This window comes from Sylvia atricapilla, chromosome 18 (genome assembly GCF_009819655.1).
Source record: "Sylvia atricapilla isolate bSylAtr1 chromosome 18, bSylAtr1.pri, whole genome shotgun sequence".
NCBI classification, from domain to species: Eukaryota; Metazoa; Chordata; class Aves; order Passeriformes; family Sylviidae; genus Sylvia; species Sylvia atricapilla.
The window spans coordinates 7,531,559-7,550,833 of NC_089157.1; the positions used below are offsets into that span (position 1 = coordinate 7,531,559).

Genomic DNA, 19,275 nt, shown 5'->3' on the forward strand with positions numbered 1-19,275 from the left:
AAAAAAAGTCTTTGTGAGGCACTGCTTTGCAGTTATTACAGCAAACATTTTGAATCTAGTGATAGTTTTGACTCCAGTTGTTTCCATTTGCAGGGGCAGAGATATTATGTCCGTGTGTCTGCATACAACATGAGAGGATGGGGACCTCCATGCAAATCTACTCCTGAATATGCTTCTCCTTCAAGTACGTTGGGTTTGTCTGCTCTCCCAGTTTGCTTAGTCATGTTGGAGTTCATGATGTAATTGTCATGTCATCTAGGAGTGAAATAAATAATGAAACTCAACTCCTTCTAACCCCCCCAAAATAAGCAAAATAATAATTCATTTATATTTATGTCTCAGCCTTTATTCTTCTCCAATCCCTTGACAGAAAACTGTTGTCTAGTCATTGATACTTTATAAAGTTAGAAATATTTTAATATTCATTTCTCTTAGGAGATTTCTGATATATGGAACTTCATTTTTCAGTACATGAATGGATCAAAGCCTGATTCTGAGCTGCTAGGAGGAAAACATTTACATGTTTCTCGTGTAGTTTTATGTTTTACCTTGTAGCATTACAGATCCCATTCACTGGACCATTCTTACAGGATCCTCTCCAGTGTGGACACACACAGTGGTAGAATGTAGCCTGTAAATGTTCCAGAAATGTCCAAAAGCCTTTCTTCCTTTTCCAACCTCTGACAGATCTTCTCAGACTCCATCAGGGCTATGATTTGTCATTTGTAATTTTTAATCTATTATAATCAAATTGTATTGTTAGTCGCTTTTCCGGACTTAGTGCTCCCTGCCAAACTGGCTCAGTGTGTTACAGCTCCCCTTCTATTGATTAATGCAGTAAAGTGGGACTTTTCCTTTTATTGCATTAACACTAGTTTTTATTAGGCTAATGTAACAATTTAATAACCTTGCATCTAATGTGAAAAAATGTAACAAGCTGTACCTACTCTCAGTAGTCATAATGCAGAGGGTTGGATAAATAAGGCTTTTACATTAACATTGTCCCATTTTGCTTCAATTCTGTTCTTGTGTTTTCTCCTGAACAATACCAGAACTAGGGTAAAGAAACATTCTGCTTGAGAACAAAAATGGGCTACAATCATGAGAAAAATTCTGCTGTGGATAACTGAATAATTTGGTGATGTGCAATTACCTTGACTATAGCCAGGTGTAACTACACAGGACTTGGCCCCAGAAACCCAAAATTTACATCAGCTGGGGGACAGATTCTTTCACAGTAGCTGCCAGTTATTCAGCCAAATATCCCCAAAGAAGGAGCACTCCTGGCAAGACAGGTGGTATTTAAGACTGCAACTTTGTATGATGTGAATTTTGCTTTCAGCATATTGCATTCTCTTCCATTTTTACAGCCCCCTGCTATTAACCTTCTGAAATCTGACATTATTTGCTGGTTCCGAAATTTTGGGGTGTGAAGGAAAAATCTTCCTGCCGATTTCAGTGGATCAGCACAAAAGCCATGGAGAGAACTCTGTTCATTCCCCTTGTACAGTATCTCAGGGTGTTAAGGGTACAGGAAGTTCTGGAATTGCTGGGTTTAGGGCCATATGCTTAAGCTTTACAGTAAAGCTTCAGCAGAGCCTGAATGCAAATCTTTTCATTAAGTAATACATCAGAGAGACAAGATGTTATTTACCATTGCAGTTACTGGGGGCAGAATTTCCCTGTTCACACAGTGCCTTCACACTGGTTTTGAAAAGCAGATTCGTGCTTGGCAAGGAGGAAGAAAGCTGACATTACACCAGTGCTGCATAACAAAATACAGCCCTAAGCTGAAATTTAAATGGGAATACCTTAATGCTCTACAAAGTTGTCTGCAGCCACAAGAACATGCAAGGGAAAGGAAAGCTTCAGGGCCTGATGCTGATCCAGTCCAATCCCAGAGCACCAAAGGTTGGTGACACTCCTGGAGAGGTGTCTGTGCGTGATGACAGTGAGCACTAGCACTTGTCCTCCTGTTTCCCTCACACGCTGCAGCAGCTTGGATGGTGGTGGCCAACGTTGTGCAGCTTCTCTGTGAAATCCCAGCAGACAGGAACATTTCTGGGTTTATTCATTAGCAGATGAGTGATGGACAATGAGGAGAGCTGGTCTGCTTTCTGCGTCGTTTTTAAGGTAGTCAGCAATCTGGAGGTTCAAAAAGTTTGGAAACTACTGAGATAGAGAAAACAGAATGTTGTTTGAAACTCTACCAGTTTGATAACACCAAAGCACTTTGAGCCTGGTGGGTTCCAGTTGGTCCCTCCTGGCTGCTCACAGGAGCTCTAAGGACATTTTCCCCACACAGAGCAGTAACTGCAGCTGGCCCTGATGTCTGCAGTAACAGAGCACACAGGACAGCCCCTCTGAGGCTGTCACACTGCCCACAGGCTATCAGGATACCAAATGGCTTCTCTTTCCAGCTTTTCATGGGGCTTACTCTGGCTGCTACGCTAAATGTAAATAAACAGGTATTTATATCCCTGGCATAGTGAGCCCACTGGAAGGAATGCTTGACTCCAAACTTGCACTAGAAACTGGATCTGTATATTTAGTGAGTGAGCAAACTGCTGGTGGCTCTGAGTACGTTCAGGGCCCCTGTGCCAGCAAGATGGGAGCATGTCTCCTGTGCAGACAGATCTCTTAATACCTTCATCCACCATTCCTTTGGGCCAGGAAACGGGTGCAATGCGCTTTTCTCATTATAACCAAAGTATGAAAACAGCCGAGTCTGGAATTAAAGAGCTCCTCTCTGATGCACACAGATTCTTCCTATTTGTGATGAGTTTGTTTTATATTAAATAAAGACTGAGATTCTCAGTAGCAGCGAGTGCAAACAAAGTCTGTTGGAGGTTGGAGGTGTGTGGGACACATGCAGCAGGTTTTTGCCTGAGGAGTGCAGTGCTGAGCAGCCAGTGGGCTCCAGGGCAGGGACAGCCAGCGTTTGCTCAGGCCTCTTCTGGAAGCTCATCTCCAGAAGCCACTTTACTCCAAGCACGTTTCTCTGGCTGCTGGGCAAGCTGTGGGTGTAGGAAGATGTTCATGTCTGCTTTGCAGAGCTGTAGGGGAGTTGTGGAGCCTGCTGGTGTCGGGAGCAGTGGCAGAAGGAGCGTTGTGTGACTTTGGTGAGGGGCACTGTCACTGACACAGTCACACAGGTGACTGCAGCACCAGAGCTCATTCGTGGACAGAAATAGCCATTGTCAAGTCAGTCACTACGTGAGCTTCTTAGATCTGCTTGTGAGCTCTTCGTTAATAACCATTATGATTAATTACCCAGCTGGCACACGGCAAAGAAAACTCAGTGTACAAGAAACAACAGACTTAAAAACGACTCCTGCCCGCTGAGATGAAAAACTCCTCTAGAGCCCAGAAGTACCAGAGGCAAGAAAATATTTTTAGACCCTCTCCCGCACCTTTGTGTTTCATTTGTGTTTATTTCCTTTGTTCAATAGACTGGAAAGACTGCAGTGGAAGGGAGCCTCGGCACAGGGGACACACGGAGGCCCTGGAACGCCTCCTTCAGCAGGTTCGAGCAGCTCATCAGCACCATAATTGCAGAGGTAAGGAGAAATATCTCTGTGGTAGGGCACCAGCTGAAGCCTCTGTGGCGCCTGTAATTTTAGCAGTTTTCTAACTAGGTCATACCTTCTCATTCATCAGGAAAAGAAAGATATTAATATTGGCCCATCTGGAATCACTTTAGCACGCTATCTCGCTCTTAACCCTTGAAATTAGTTGGATGAAAACATCTGAAGGCTGCAATGTGCACACACACAGGCACAGTCTTTCTCCCTCCATATCCTACACACCTATTGATTTGTTTTTTCCCTACAAATTCGTTTCACACAGGATTCCACTGAAATGTTTCAAGGACAGCTTTTTTATTTTTTCATATAAAGAAATACTTCAGACAGTTAACAACTGGTTTGGATCAAAAGGGAGGAATTGGCTGCCTCCAAATGGAAGACACTAAGTGGATGTCATGCCAATCCATAATGAAAAATACTTGCACAATGTAAGGGGAAGATAAGATTGCTACATTTCAAAACAGAATGGATCAAAACTAGGAGCGAGTTCAAATCTCAGCCAATCTTCATTCATGAGAAACAGACTATGCCTTTAATAGCTCAAGAGCCAAGGCAACAGCTTGGCATTCTTTTTAGAGCCTATATAAAAACTCCTGTTCTACATGGCTTGTTGAAAAGTACTATTTATTTTTTAAAAATAAACTTCTAACTGAAATAATGCTTCGTTGCAAAGGGACTTACTTTAAATGGAAAAGTTAAACTATCATGAAGGTTTCATTTTTTTCTTCACCTAGTATGACTGCTCTGTCAAGTTGCATCAATTGATTTAAAATCATAGAAATACTTTCAGCTAAAATCATATGGCTGAAATGAAAAGATGCAGCCTTTGTTCTTTACGTGCAAATTTGTAACCATCACACTGATCCAGGGTCTGACACAACCCACTGTAACCATAGCAACTTAAACTATTCGTCTATGATGCTTGGAAAAGGAAAGGAGATAGTGCAAGAAAATGTTGTTTCTCTAATTAAAATTCATGCAAACATTATCACTTGCAGGTGGTCTTGGTATTGAGAATACAGATGATGTGTTCTATCTCTTACATTGCTTTTTGTGCTATTAAAGAAGGCTTTTTTCATGGTACAGTTTTTCCTTTCTGGTGTCAGTGTCTATCTCAGCTCTCTCAGGCCACCTCTCCAGTCAACAGGGAGTAGGATGGAACATCTGAAAATATTCTTAGCATAAATTGTTTTACTGACATAGCAGCCCACAACAGAAGCAGTTATAAACATCAGGCAGAAAATCCCTCCTTTTGACATTTTGACACCAGTGCCTGGTTCTTATAAAATTCCACTGCTCCTGAAATTAACCCCAGTTTCAGAACTGAGCTCAGACAACTCTGTTCTTGATTTCCTAACACCTTTTCCTTTAATAATAAATAACAATACAAAAAATGTGTTTAACTCAGAACATTTTCTTCTATGCCTGAAAGGCTGTGGGACCTCACAAGGGGCAGGTCCACGCTGTGGAGTCAGCTCGAGCAACACCCTCGCCTCCAACCAAATAAAAATCTCATAATTGCTTGTAATGCTAGCATTACACAGTAGTATATTTGAGATAAATCCACATGGCATCATCATAGGAGAACCTTTGGAACTCGCCTTAAATATATGATGATGTCAATCCCTTTTATTTCACTAATAAGTGAAGGAGTCAAAACAAAGTTTGCAGGAAAAGTAAGAATTATGACGTCACTTTGACACAGAAATTTTATTCTGATGTTTATCAACCTCAGTGGAATCTGAGGGGTTTGATCAAGGATCTGAGATAAACTGCTGTATATAAAAGCCCCAAGTAACAGTTTTCACTACATGTAATACAGAGGCTTGCTTTCTATTCTTAATTAATGTAAATCAGCATGATTGACTGACAGGGTGGAATTCAGCATGGCCCTGCTATTTACACACAGGCTGAGGACCTGCCCAGGCATTTTTCTGTTCTTTGCCATGATTCCCTTTACCACATTCTGGTTAATGCCAATCTTGTGATCTCTGCTTGCCCCATTTGTTGTAGAGCTGTCAGTAAACAGCTGGACATTGTTTGAGGAAGACCCCTGAATCTGCCTACAAGAGCTGGGAGAGCAGAATCAGGCTGTGCAGGAATTAGAGCTCAGTGGGAACAGAGCTGGGATCAAACCTGGTGTCCAGGCAGCTTGACTGCACCCACAGTGATTCCTGCGTGGAATGTGCTGCTTGGGCTGGCTCAGAGCACAGGACGAGTGACAGGAAGGTGGAAAAAACTGAGAGTAATCAATCTAAATGACCTGAGAGTATGTGAACAAGGCAGGCAAAAGCCTCAGAAGCCAGAGGGGCTGGAGGACTGGAGGCTGTGTGCTGCTGCTGCTGCTGTGGGATCTGGGAGGGGACACTGCCCACATTCCAGGCAGATCCTTTGCCCAAGTCTGTACATTCAGGTTCTGCCTTTTGCCCTGTGCTTTGCATTGCAGGGGCTGGAGAAAACAAGCTTACAAAAATACCAGGAAGAATACACAGGAATGTACAGTGAGTTTAAGAGCTTTTGGAAGCAGATCAGCTGTTGCTTTTGAACCTGCTCTGTGATATGATGAAATCTCCAAGGGAATTACTTAGGAAGCTTTGCTTTCATATGTTTAATCTTCTGGAAAACCCTGATGATTACAAATAACAGTCATCCATTTGTCTTCATAATACCATGCTACAGACTATCATAACTGAGTTACTACAATTGTATTTCCTGGCAACACTTCAAATATATTTTTTAAGTATTTTTTTTTCTTGTAGATCTTTCTTTCTAAACAATTCAGAGTGGATTAGGTAATTGTGTGACACTTCATTAGAAAGGAACCCAACTCTTCAGTAGAATTCTTACCAGATATTTTCCTTCTGAAATTCAGTTGAAATGTATTTTACTAGACAAGTCAGAGGTGAAATAAAAATGTTCTCATTTTAATTTGATTCACAAGCAGAACACATAGTTTTAATTGCATTTAGCCAAGAGAGGGATCTCTGATTCCACAGGGCATTTAAGATGTTTAGATTATAATTCTTTGTGAGAATATATAAAAGTAGACTTAAGAACCAAGCTATAGACTGAGAAGTTCAGGTTAGGAATTTAAGAAGAGACCCCAGATGCACACAAGCTTGAGGGGGCAACATGGTTCTTGTTCTTCCAAGAGGTTCCTTTTGAGTGTGGGTTGTATTTATGTAAAAACTGCAAAGAATGATTTATACACCCTCTACCTTCGAAGAGAAAAGCTGCCAATGTCATAAATACACCTTTTTATTTAATTGCCTATTTCAGTCCAGGTTTGAATGCTTCTGATCTAAATCTAATCACTGGAAATTCTCCCATCTTGGCTGCTATGTGTTCACTCCCAGCTTCTATTAAAAGAGCTCACAGCTCAGTTGCTGTATCATTTAATATAAACTGACTGTGTTGCTACTGAAGGTTACTCTATGTTATTTATTAGTTAATTAAGTAACAAAGTTCCATTTCCTGCACATCCAAATTATGCTCTAATCTCAGCTCCATGTTTTCTGGCTTCTAGACACACAACACTGTAAAACAAAAGCAAATAGCAATAGAGGAGAGTTTACAGTCTCCATCTAGTTTTACATTAATTCTTTTGCTGTTGGCTTCTGCAAAGCTGTGGACTAAACCCAAGCCACTGAATTGACTAATAACATATTTTTCACTTTTAATGTGCCCTCTTATTTTAATGCTGCAGTCTCAGGGTGTTTTATACAAAATTATGTTGCTTTGCCTCCAGTAATTTCCTCCTCCATTCCCTCTGTATTGATGGAGGGAATAGGGAAGAAAATAATTAGAATGTAATTTATATTCCTAAATTGTAAGACAGGAGTTTTCATGTAGCATTTGGTTTACATTACTGCAATACATTGAGAAAGGTTCACAGTAAAATAACCGTTATCTGAGGAGATATGGATAGAAATACAAAAGAATATTTTTAGAAGTAGAAGAAAAGGAGTAGTCATGGATTTGGATGAGTCTGTTTAAGCTGAAGAGTGCACTGGAGAATATGCCAGGGAGAACAAGTTTGCACTGGAAAGACAATGGATTTGATGATCTAATAAGTCTCGTACATCTGAACTGTAGGATTTCCACCCCAACAGAACCGTGTTCTCTTTGTGCTCGCTGTTCCACAGAGCAGTAATTATTGCTAACAATGTGTCTGTTTGCTGGGGCTTTCAAAGTGCCAATCGTGGTGCAAATTTATGCAGCATTTAAAATACGCTGAGCACTTCCACAGATGGGGTTTTGGAAACAGCAAATTTAGATGTTCTTCAAATATTCAAGACTAGAACTCACCAGGGAGACACAGACAGGCGCCTCCTATTCTGCACCAGAGGTAAGTGGGAAATACTCTGAGAAGCCCTAAGCAGATGATCAGCAGCTTTCAGCAAGTGGCTCTTCAGGAGTGATTTTTTTCCCACTAGAGAAGGCTATTCCTCAATATGTTTCACACTTCAGTCTGGCTGGGGATCCATGCTACATCCAAATAAACAGTCAGATCCTGGAAAAGTGAGATGCGCTTTCACAGTGACATTTTTCACTTTTTCTTTTCAAATCACAGCAAATATCTGAAGAATTGAACTGCATTTTTCCAAAGAATTTCTGCTGGTTTTCTACAACAGCATTAAACAGCACAGGCATTGCAAAAAACAAAACCAAACCCACACAGTGTTAAATGCCCATAGCTTTCAAATCCAGATATGAACAACTGCCAGTACATTATAAAGTCCTGCATGTCCCTGATTGCCATCTCTTGGTGTCCCCTCCAAACCTGCTCACAGGCATTCAGGTGTTCACAGCTGTCACACGGAACTCAGGGCTTTCAATGTCCCAGGAGGATATTTCCTTGGCTTTCAAGGCCATGCATGAGAGAAGGGAAGACATTAAGTCAAATTCATCCAAAAAGAATGCAATGTATAAAAATCTAACAGTATTATCTTAGAACTTCGGGACAATCTTATAAAATTCTTCTGTTGGAGAGCTGGCCCAGAGATGCTGGCAGGCACACAGCAGGGCTCAGCTTTGACATGAAGTGAACAAAAGAGTTTAACACCTCCTCCTTGGACTCCAGATTACTAGGGAGTAAAGGTAACTGTGGAAGCTCTGAGGCAAGACATGAGTGGAAGTTGTGATGGAGAAAAAAAATCCAAGCAATAGTAAATGCATTTAATGTGATATACAGAAAGATGAGGGTTAATCTTGTCTCCTTAAAACTTTTCCTTAGGTTACACTGGTGATGCTGGAATGTCAGTGTCAGCCAGGGCACTAATTATTCACTTCTTAGAAGCTTAAGCTATGTGTGGTAAGAAATTTAGAAATTTCAACACCCTAAAATGTTGACTGATTCAAATCTCTTCTCAGGTTTTTGAGACCACTTGCAAAATTCCAATCCTTTCTGAGCATTAAGAGTGTGTAGGGCTGGTTCAAGCTTGCCTCAGAGCAAAACAGCTTTATCTTGTCTGAGTTTGCAGCAGGTTTGCAGACAAGGAAATTGTCTGCTGCTGTGTATCACTAAGTTAATGAAAACACCATCAAAGGGTTGCATTTGAGCATCTTTCTAAATGTTGTCTTTTGAAAGGAATGTAATGGGCACTGACTGAAATTTAGTACTGCAGTTCAAGAAACATTTTATTTTTTTTTTAATGAGACACTAACTGAAATTTAAGAGCTGGGTTGGGTCTGCTTCTTTTTCCCATTTCAGAAAGTTCTAAATTACAAAATGCTGGTCGCAAGCAATCGGTTTCCAGAAGCCTGAAGCACCTTTTCCATTCATCAAACAAGTTTGTGAAGACTCTGAAACGGTTTGTCATTCCTTCTATGTTCGAGACATTCTGAATTTTGGCAGTTGTTGTTCTGTATTAGAGAGAAGCACCTTAGAAATACGTGTGAATATGCCACTACTGATGAGACAGCAATTGGTCAGAATGAGCTGACAAAATCACAAATGGGTAAGACTGGTGCAGCTGACAGGGGAAAAAAAATGCCCCAGCTCCTACTGAAATCAATAGAATTTTTTCCTTGTTACTTTTGGAAGAGGATTCAAATTGTTACAGAGTGAAATATTCTGTGCAAACTCAAAGCGCAGCTACGGAGCTGCTTGAAAGCATTGCCTCTGTTGCTGTTCTTTAATGAAACTACAACAACATTCATTAATAATAATAATAAGCAGAGAGCTCAGATAACATTTGAATAGTCCACTGGCAACAAGCTACACACGTAGAACTCTGACATTCTCAGCTGGGTTTGCAGCCCACTGTGACCCAACTCTCAGCCCTGATAATTTGTTTTAGCAAATGGAAGTTACTTATTCTGGATTGTTTCTTCTTTCATTGCCAGGAGTGTTCAATTGGCATTTTTTTCTTTGTATTTTGGTAAGGGTTTGATTCTTTCAAAAGAGCTCTCCAGAGTCTTTAAATTCCCTGCAGTAACTACTTAACATATGTAACTAATCGTGAGGGTAAATATTGAAAGGAATGATCTCTATAAACAGGTTTGCAGATATGTTGGCCAAATTATACTCAATTATACCAATGTAAATCCATAATAACCCACCTGATTTCAATTTAGTTACTTCAGATTTGCTCTGAAGTAAAGGAGGGCAGAACTAAGTGCATTTATGATAAGTTTTAGTAAAAATTCTGATTTCTGAAGGGCATAAGGCCTCCATTGTGTACTGTGTACCCTGGCAAAATTCTCACTGATCAGTGGCTCACACAAATCCATAATCTCTTAAGAGTCATGTAGTCTTACATCATCTAAAGTGATAAACTTCCTCAATAGTTTTCAGAATTCACTGACTGAAGTTGCATGACCATATATTACACAGAATTTTATAGCAGATGATTCACCTTGTCTCCTCAGAACTTTAAATCTATGATTCTTTGACTAAATTTGGCATGGATGTGAATAGACATGAAAGGTGTTTGATAGTGTTTCCTTCTCTCTTTAGGGGACTCTACTTATCTGTTATACTTTTTTACAAAGACAATTTGTTAGTAACCAATGAAGATCAAATCCCAATTGTGGAAATCGATGACTCTCACAGTAGTTCAGTTATGCAGGATTTCCTGTGGTTCACAAAGGTAATGGGAGTCTAATTTCATCTATTGCTTCTGCAAATCTGTTGCTAGCAATGCATAGGCCTTAGCTCATCATTCTGAATGTATAAAATGATGTCATTAAAAAGCTGAATGATGAAATGCTTCATCACTCACGTTAAAGGCAATTCTCACAAAGCAGTCATGTGGATTAAATCCTGACTGGGCCACTGACAGTGATACAATTAACTCTTAATGTATGATCCTAGATGAATGATTGCTGTGTGGGTATTTACAGGTTTTATGGACATTTAGAGCAAGAGCCTAAAGAATTCAGGGATTTTAAATTTGGTATTATGGTTGTGCCATCACTTAAGTTGTCTTACACTACTTTTTTATCCCACACAATAGTCCAAAATCTATCACTACATGTTCATGATGTTTACAGAACACCTTCTGTGTCTGAGTCAGTATCTGTGTCATGTTTATCCAATCAGCTGATTGCCTTCTTCAGAAATACAAAATGTGCAGTATCTACTGATTTTTCCAAGTCCAAAATGCATTTTAGTGTCACTTCTGCTTTTGCAAATGCCGAGAACAGAACTGGTTGACGTGGATCTGTTTTTGCAGTTGTCCTGCATGTGGGATGACATCAGGTGGCTGAGGCAGAACATGGCTGTGTCTGTATCCTCTTCCACAGCCCTCCAGGCCAGACAGAAGATGCTCTCAGCAGCAGCACAGCTACAGGTGGGTCCCATGGCATATTTCTGCCTCTAAGCTCAGTGACTTTCTGATCTCCAAGGGGACAGAGCTGTCCCTAGGAGTGTTCTTTGCAGCAGCAGTCTCATCTCCAGTGAAATGAAGCACTGAACCTCTCCTGCCAGGAAGGAGTTGCATTAAAAGTAAAGAGTAGGAGTAACAAAGGGAAAAAAAATACAGAGAAAGAACAAAAGAAACAGACAAAGAAACAAACAGATATGAACCAGTAAATAATGACCAGGCAGAGAAGCCTGTGAGTTTGCAGATTGGAAATTCAAAGTTATAATCCTAATATTTGTTGGTCAAAAGCCTCTTATAGGCCTATTCATTATTACTCTATTAATGAAGCATTTAAAGTCTGTTCTATTCCACCCTCTACTACAGATGCAACCTGAGTGGTACTGAACAGATCACCAAAATCCTTCTGTGTCTCAGTTCACTATTTGTCATGCAAATAAAAATTACACTTTCTCCAGCAGAACATTTCTACCTTTATTGTAAAGGTTTGAAGTTAAGTCGGGTTTCACAACAACATGAAATCTCTAGATGGCAGGCAGACACTTTCATTAAAATAGTTACTTTTGGGAGAAAATACATTTTCAAAAAGCTGTGTGCATGGTTTTTACAGAAAAAAAAAAGCAAATCCAGGCTTCACTTTCTTTTCCATTTTGTTGAAGTCAGCAAAGCTTCCCAGAAAATCCGTGGTAGAGCCCTGGCATTACTGCAGATCCTCAGTGCTGGGCACTGTGCTGCCCACAGGTCACCCACGGGCTGTGCCAGCACAACAACCTGGTGTGCAGCAGCTGGGACACACGTGGGGCATTGTTACCAATATCCACGTGGGGTTTGGTTTGCACCTTTTGGTGAGCCTGCTGTGCAGGAGAGCAGCCTTCCTGGGCAACCACATGTCTGGACTGATTTCCCCCAAAGTGCCCCACAAATATATCAGTGCCAGCCTGCTGCAGCTTTATTGGAGAACCCCCTGTGTCAGGCAGCAGCTGTTTGTTAGTGCTTTGAGCTGTGACTAGAGAAAGCTTTAACTCTGTCTGGTGAATATTCCCTGGGTGGGGTTGGCTCAGCTCAGGTAGCACACATTTGGTCAGCTCAGGTCGTTCCCCCTGTGCAGATCCCCTTTAACAGCAAACTGCACTGGGAGAGACCCAACATTCCCAGTGCCTCGTGCTTTTATTTCCTACCAGAGAGGCAAAGTTCAGAGCTTGAAACACAGAGACACAGCAAATGTACCCGTGTGGTGTATTTCCCTGCTGAAGTTTTGCCATATTTATTGCCCTAAATGTCTGTTCTGTTTGCTTGGTCCCCGAGGAACACAGGGATTGTCACCCAGCTGCCAGCCTCTAACAGTGTGTGGCCTGATGGGATCCGCCACTGGAAGGATCTCAATAAAGTTTATTACGGCTGAATACTTTTTATTGAGGCAGTTAATAGACTGACTCCACAGGAATTTAGGGCAGAATGAAAAAGATCAGTGATGACACAGATGCTCAGGGACTAGATCAGTAGATTCAGAGACAACAGGGACTGCAACTTTGCCCGTTGTTACCACCAGACAACTCAAGCAAACAAGGCACAAGTGATGGGGTAGCAAACTCAGCAGACACAAAATATTTTTAGGGTGTGAATCAGTCCCATTCTGATATTAGTAGGTCCCCCATTCCCTGTGCTGGAATGCCACTCACAACATAGTGACAGTAAAGAACTGTTTGTTCTCATCTGGGCACATTCACGTGCTGCAGTGATTAATATGACAATTAGATGGCTAAGGACTATGTCAGGATCTGCCCCAGCTGGAGGCACAGGGATTAGCACAAACTGGACACTCAAGACACCCAGAGTCAGAGAAAGAGAGAAACCCCAAAAGGCAGAACAGTTTAAAAAGGCAGAGGAGAGGGGCTGCATAGACACCAACAGTCTGCCCTGGAAAGAGATGCACAAAGCTAAAATAGACAACTTATGCCACCCAAATCCAGGCACCATGCTGACTACTGAGAGTTTATAAACAATTTAATAATACTAAAGTTGATAAGTAAATACCGCCTCCTAAATGCAGATTACAGTATAATCTATCAGTTTACAATGTCATTAAGTTAATGTACAGCACTTCCCTAAAGATACAATGTGCTTCATTGTGTATTCAAGTTTTCATTTTACACTACCCTTCTCCCTATCCAGCCTACTGTAGATCTCTTGAAAAAATCACGAAGTAATGAGCATATTTTAAATGTTAGGCATTTTTCTTTAAGACATCTGGGAATCTCGTCAGTGGCTGGTCACAGGATTGAGTGTGTTTGCACCTATAAGCAGATGCCTTACTGTGTGAGGAAAGGGATTTTAACCAAAATATGTATTTTATGTGGAGTCTTTTACAATTACTTTGCTTTAATCCTCACATATTTTCCTGGAGAGCTTTGCCTTGGTAGTTTTGTTAGTTTCTGCCTGTTTTGTCTAGCACATTCTTGGTATCTGAAGTAAAAGGGTTCGTGTCTCTCCAAATCCTGGGCTTCACAAACACACTCCACAGTTTAGCTCCAGAATTATTTACATTCAGCACAAACATGAGGGTCTCATGCTTTTGTTGCTGAAAATAATCTGAATTATTTTAAAATAGGGAACAGAGAATGGAGATTATAGTTAATGAACATGGCAAAAAATATTTAAAGTGTCTGTTATGAATTATTTGGGTAAGGAGGAAGAATTTTCTATGATCTCTGACATTTAGTTCTGGTAAGGTTCAGATAAGCACCCAGCTCTTAAGTTCAAATCAAAGGAATCACCAGCAGACCAACAATGAGTGCTTTCAAAAATTGCATCCTTCTTCTTTACATGACTGGGCAAAACTAGGAAGTTTGGCCCAGATGGGTGAATTTCTTTGCAGTAAATAAGTGAATTAATTTGCCCTTTACAAAGACATTGGGTCATAATAGTCTTTCTGAGGGTCTCCTTTAATCATTGGAGTAAACACTACCAGACCAAATGCATCAGAGGATCCACAACTCAATCCACAAACACAACCGAAGGAAAAACATTTCCTTTTGTCACTAAATGATATAAGGCAAGGGTCTGAGAAACACAGTGTGTCTCATTCTCACTGAAGTCAATAGGACTGATGTCAATGAGCACAAAGTTATGAGCACTTCTCTCCTGACATGTGAAAAATAATTTTCGTTTTATATTTGTTTTCTAGAATTTGCTGGGAACTCACAATTTAGGCAGAGTTTTTTATGAGCCAATCAAGGATCGACATGGCAATATCCTGATAGTTACTGTAAGAGAAGTGGAGAGTCTGTACTCATTTTTTAATGGCAAATGGATGCAGATATCCAAACTACAAAGCCAGAGGAAATCCCTTTCAACTCCAGAGGAGCCAACAGCATTAGACATCTTGCTTATAACAATCCAGGTAGTGCTTTGCTTCTCTTACTGTGTTATTTGCTTTTGTAAAGCCTGTGCCAGAGCCCTGATTTTTGGAAGCGTCTCGTAGAATTTTAGGCCTTAGTCCAGTGCCCAATAAAATTAATGGCAAGGCTCCCATTGAGAGAAAAGACTTCTATTACTTCCAGTGGGTCTGGGATCAGATCCTTAATATGCAAAATATCCATGAGATTCTAAAGAAATTGCTTCAAAGTCCTAGCAGAGAATAGTAGTTTCTATTGATTTCGGGAAACCAGGCTATGGAATTTTGTAGCAAGGGATATAAAAAAGCTTTAAAATTCTCTGGGATGCCCTTAAGCACCTATACAGACACTTAGAGTTTCTACACTCCATAAGATTTTTCCATCCAACCTTGAAAACTAAATCTAGGTTTTAAACTTTAGTGTTCTATTTAATAAACTTGTTCTGTGGGGTTCAGGGTTCCTTGGAGCCTGGTATAGCTACTAAAGAATCCTTTACTGACCATAACCCTCCTTTAATTTCTGCATCACATGCTCCTAGAATTTGCAATTAGAGAAATGCCAAGGTAAGGACTGATCTCAGAAGCTGCTTGGCAAACTCAGCTCAGTTACCATCCCTGAGAGCCATGGGGGGCTCAGCCCTTCAAGAATTATCTCTGAACTCACATTAAACAAACAGAGACAGTTCGTGTTCAGATTAATACATGTTTTCTGTAGCCAGTCTCTCTAAAACTGTTGCACAGTTACCCAAAATACAAGACAAATCATTGTCTTAGTCCCTTCTTTAGCATTACTCATGAGATGATGGCTGCTGTGGTTAATTTTTGAATTAGAGGCACTTTCTTGGGCACAGACTCTGCTTTTCATACCGGGAAGTCACAGGCAATCAAAATATATGTTACCAGGTTTTAGGAACGTTAAAAAATTTCCAAAAGACAATAAAGCTTACCTGATCTGTGCTAGATTTAATGTATTACAATGTGCTAAAGGTGCAGAAAATTGTCAATCTGGGCAAAAGTTTTATATTAGGAAAAGCAAAATACAGGCCTGATCAGATTTCCACAGAGATCCTAGTGGAAAAAATGTTCCCCTAATGGTTTACACATTCCTATCTAATGCCCACCCTTTCTTCTATTACTTGTTTAATCATCGAGTGGGTATTTTGTTCATGAAGTGCTTGTGAAAATGAGGGTCTAATTGCACTGGTCAGAGCCAAGCATAGCACTGGCAGATAATTTGATGGTTCCAAGAGCAAAGGCATCGGGCCAGGCGTCTTAATCCTCACCCGCTGCAGAAGCACACATTTCTCAGGATGGATGGCAGCAGACATAATTTTTCAGGTAGTTTTGGAGAACTGCTAGACATAGCCCGAAAAATGTCTCCTGGCTTCAGCGAATTCACCATCAATACTAATTTCTTCTAAGCTCTATTTGTTGATAAAGATATTTGTTCAGAAAACGCTGCCACTAATTCAATTTTGCCAACTACCAACCCCCATGCTGACAGAGATCTTCCTGTTGACAGCAGGTGACACAGAGCAGGTTTTGGAGAGATGTGGGCTGGGATGTCCTTGGGGACAGTCCTGGCTCCTGCAGCCCCTCTCTCCCAGCTCTTCCCCAGAGCTGCTCTGCTCCCTCTGTGTAGCCATGAACAAAACCCAAACCAGTGCTCAGCTGAAAAACAACTGCTCCTTTTCCCAAGTTGTTTTTCAGAGGAATCAGCTCCCTGACCCGGCTCACCACTGAAATGATCAGACAGGAGCAGAGGTGGGGGTTATTTAACCCAGTTTAAACACCACAGTTGCAAAAGATTGAAACTTCAGGTTGTTGGAGCCAATTCCAGCATGACATGGAGACCTTAGAGATCCTGTGGATGGCTTGAAGTCAGAAGTTGTCAAACTGCATTCAAACTACCAGAGATTATTCATATGCTTAAGCATGTGCTTAAATGCTTTTTGAACTGGGAACGACGGCTGTAAAAACTGTTGTTGCTTTTTGCTCCCAAACTCTTCTGCTTATGTGGAAAAAAAGATGAGATTTTTATGTAGGACCATTTCCCTTAAAACAGGACATACTTTCCTATCACAAACGGAGTCAGCAGCGCCTCCCTCCAGGCCTGTATTTGGGTTACCTTAAACTCTGCAGCTCTGTGGATCAGATCAAAGTGCTTGTGTTGCAGAAGCTGCCCAATGTCCTGTGTCACGTCAAAATCCGAGACAACAGCAACATCTCCAAGTAAGTGAATGTACAGATAGATTCGCACAGAGAGAGAGAGAGAACAGTTGGTTTAAGTTTGAAACAATTGATCAAATGTTAATGCCAAAGCAATTCTGCAATTGCAAAACTCTTGGTGGCAGCACGGTTTGGCTCTGGAGTGTGGCAGAAGGGTTTGGCTCCAGTGTGTGCCACCCCAGAGAGCTGTGCTGAGCTAAACAGAGCACCTGAGTTTTCCCAGCAGTCTGAAGACCTGTCCAGAACACATGGATAGGGGCCCATTGGTTCCTAAGGATGGTATTCCATGGTTATTCCAGTTCTGCACAGGGGCAATGACCTGTTCAGCCTGCAGCCCTGACTCAGCCTTCAGTGGATTCAGTGCCACCCTTTCCATGGATTTTCACTGACTATGGGGTGTTGGTGTGGGGAATTTTTCTATTTCTTCTCTGTGTGATATCTGCTTTTTTCACCCAAAACCACAGCAATTGAAAACCACATTCATAAATGCAATCAGCCAGCAAACTGCTGTGCTCTGGGAAAATCATTTTCCTCTTGTCCACTGCTTCCCTTATCCGTTGGAAAGGGCCCTGTTTGTACTGCTGGTTCTTGCCTAGTGGGCAACACATTGCACTGACCTTTTTCTGGAGCTTTTAATCCCACATCATTTCAGCCAGGTGAGAATTTTGCACGAGGAAAAAGGAACAGGGTATTTACACAGACGACAGAGATATCCAGAATGTAATAGTGAATCCTAGCAACAATGCTGGAAGGAATATAAAGGCTAAGGCTTCAGAGTTTATGACAATCGACAATCCCTGACTCCAGAAGTTTAAGATCAGATCTTTATTTAGGAACAGATTATACCACAGCTATTACTTGTCTTGTAGTGGGGTTTCCTGTACATATTTTTTTTTTAATGTTTGATGCTGGCTGCTATTCAAGACTGACTACTGGGCAGGGTGAATTAGGGATTGGATCCAGAACTATGATTCCCATGTTTATCAGGTCTCAAATACAGACATGTGGAGGAAAGCAGGAAGTTCTTTGGTTGCAGTGAGTAGAAGATAGTCCTTCACAGAGATCAAACTTCCTGCTAACTGTAGCAATTTCCAATGTATGTTTTTTAAGATATTGTGGTAGATAGGAAAAGAAGAATGTGAAAGAGAAAACCTGAAGTGAGAAGCCTCAGTGAAATATTTCAAAGGCAGCTGGACTTCCAGAGGAATGCTCAGCCTGATGTACATGTGCTAGAAAAATAAAACTTTTCAAAGTTCAATCAAGATTGCACAAGTTTAGAATGTTTTGGTATATGAGGATTAAACGATCAACAGATCCCAAATGCACATACACCGAATTCCTGCTTGTGCCTTGAACTGTTGTTATATTTCTAATTTTAACTTGACTCAACATACAGAGATGAGTGGGAATGGATCCAAACACTTTCTGGCTCAGAATCCGTGGAAAGTATGGATCATACTTCAGACTGCCCTACTCAATTGTTCTTGTATGAGCTCCAGACGGCAGTGAAAGCTCTCCTCAAACAGATCAATCTACCTCTGCATCAGGTATTTGCCTTTGTGGGATTTATCACCTTTTTAAAACCCCATTCTTAAGAATGCAACAAAAAGCTACCAAGTGTCACTGAAAAGTAGAGAATTCAATGTCAGGGTTGCAAGAAAAGCAAAGCAGAGAAGTTTTGTATTCCATTATTTTAAGGGGGAACATCTTCAGTAAAATATTTGTGTCCTGGACACGTGAACATTCAAGGATTAAGAGACAAATTTCTGCTACCTGCTATTTTTTTCATCTTTTACCTTATTTTTGCAACTTCAGGCAGGTGCAAATAAGCACTTTTTTCATGAAAGCAGTAGTTTTGAGCACCTTTACCAAGCTGACAAAGAAAAAGAGGCATTTTTGCTGGCAAGCACAGCAAGTGACTGTTTTCTGGGAGGCTTCGAGGGAGGCTGAAGGAAAGGCCTGGTAAAGACACAGCATTTTGCTGTTCTTTTGCACACAGATGAATGTACCCCTTCTAAGACACAAAGTCTCAGACCTCCAGATTGCTGTGGGTGAGGAGAGGTGTCTGGCTTCTGGCTTTATATTTAGGTACAAGAAATGCATATGTGAATAAATAAAGTCAGGGAGAATAATCTCTGATGTGAAAGACCCATGAAAAAATAAGCTAAGAACTTTGTTTCTTGTTTCCTTGAATTCCATTTTATTTTGGTCTGCAAGGGTAAAGAGGTCTTAAAGTAGA

At 40.9% G+C, this 19,275-nt stretch overlaps 1 protein-coding gene across 1 annotated transcript in view; it reads left to right on the forward strand.

Moving 5' to 3' along the window:
- ANKFN1 (ankyrin repeat and fibronectin type III domain containing 1) overlaps positions 1 to 19,275 on the forward strand; it is a 59,081-nt gene that overhangs the window by 28,569 nt on the left and 11,237 nt on the right. The window contains exons 6-13 of the mRNA XM_066332159.1: positions 94 to 184; positions 3,453 to 3,560; positions 9,301 to 9,400; positions 10,549 to 10,681; positions 11,267 to 11,383; positions 14,598 to 14,813; positions 16,873 to 17,039; positions 18,433 to 18,583. Coding sequence (XP_066188256.1) covers positions 94 to 184; positions 3,453 to 3,560; positions 9,301 to 9,400; positions 10,549 to 10,681; positions 11,267 to 11,383; positions 14,598 to 14,813; positions 16,873 to 17,039; positions 18,433 to 18,583 — 1,083 coding nt within the window. The remainder of the gene's footprint in view (positions 1 to 93; positions 185 to 3,452; positions 3,561 to 9,300; positions 9,401 to 10,548; positions 10,682 to 11,266; positions 11,384 to 14,597; positions 14,814 to 16,872; positions 17,040 to 18,432; positions 18,584 to 19,275) is intronic.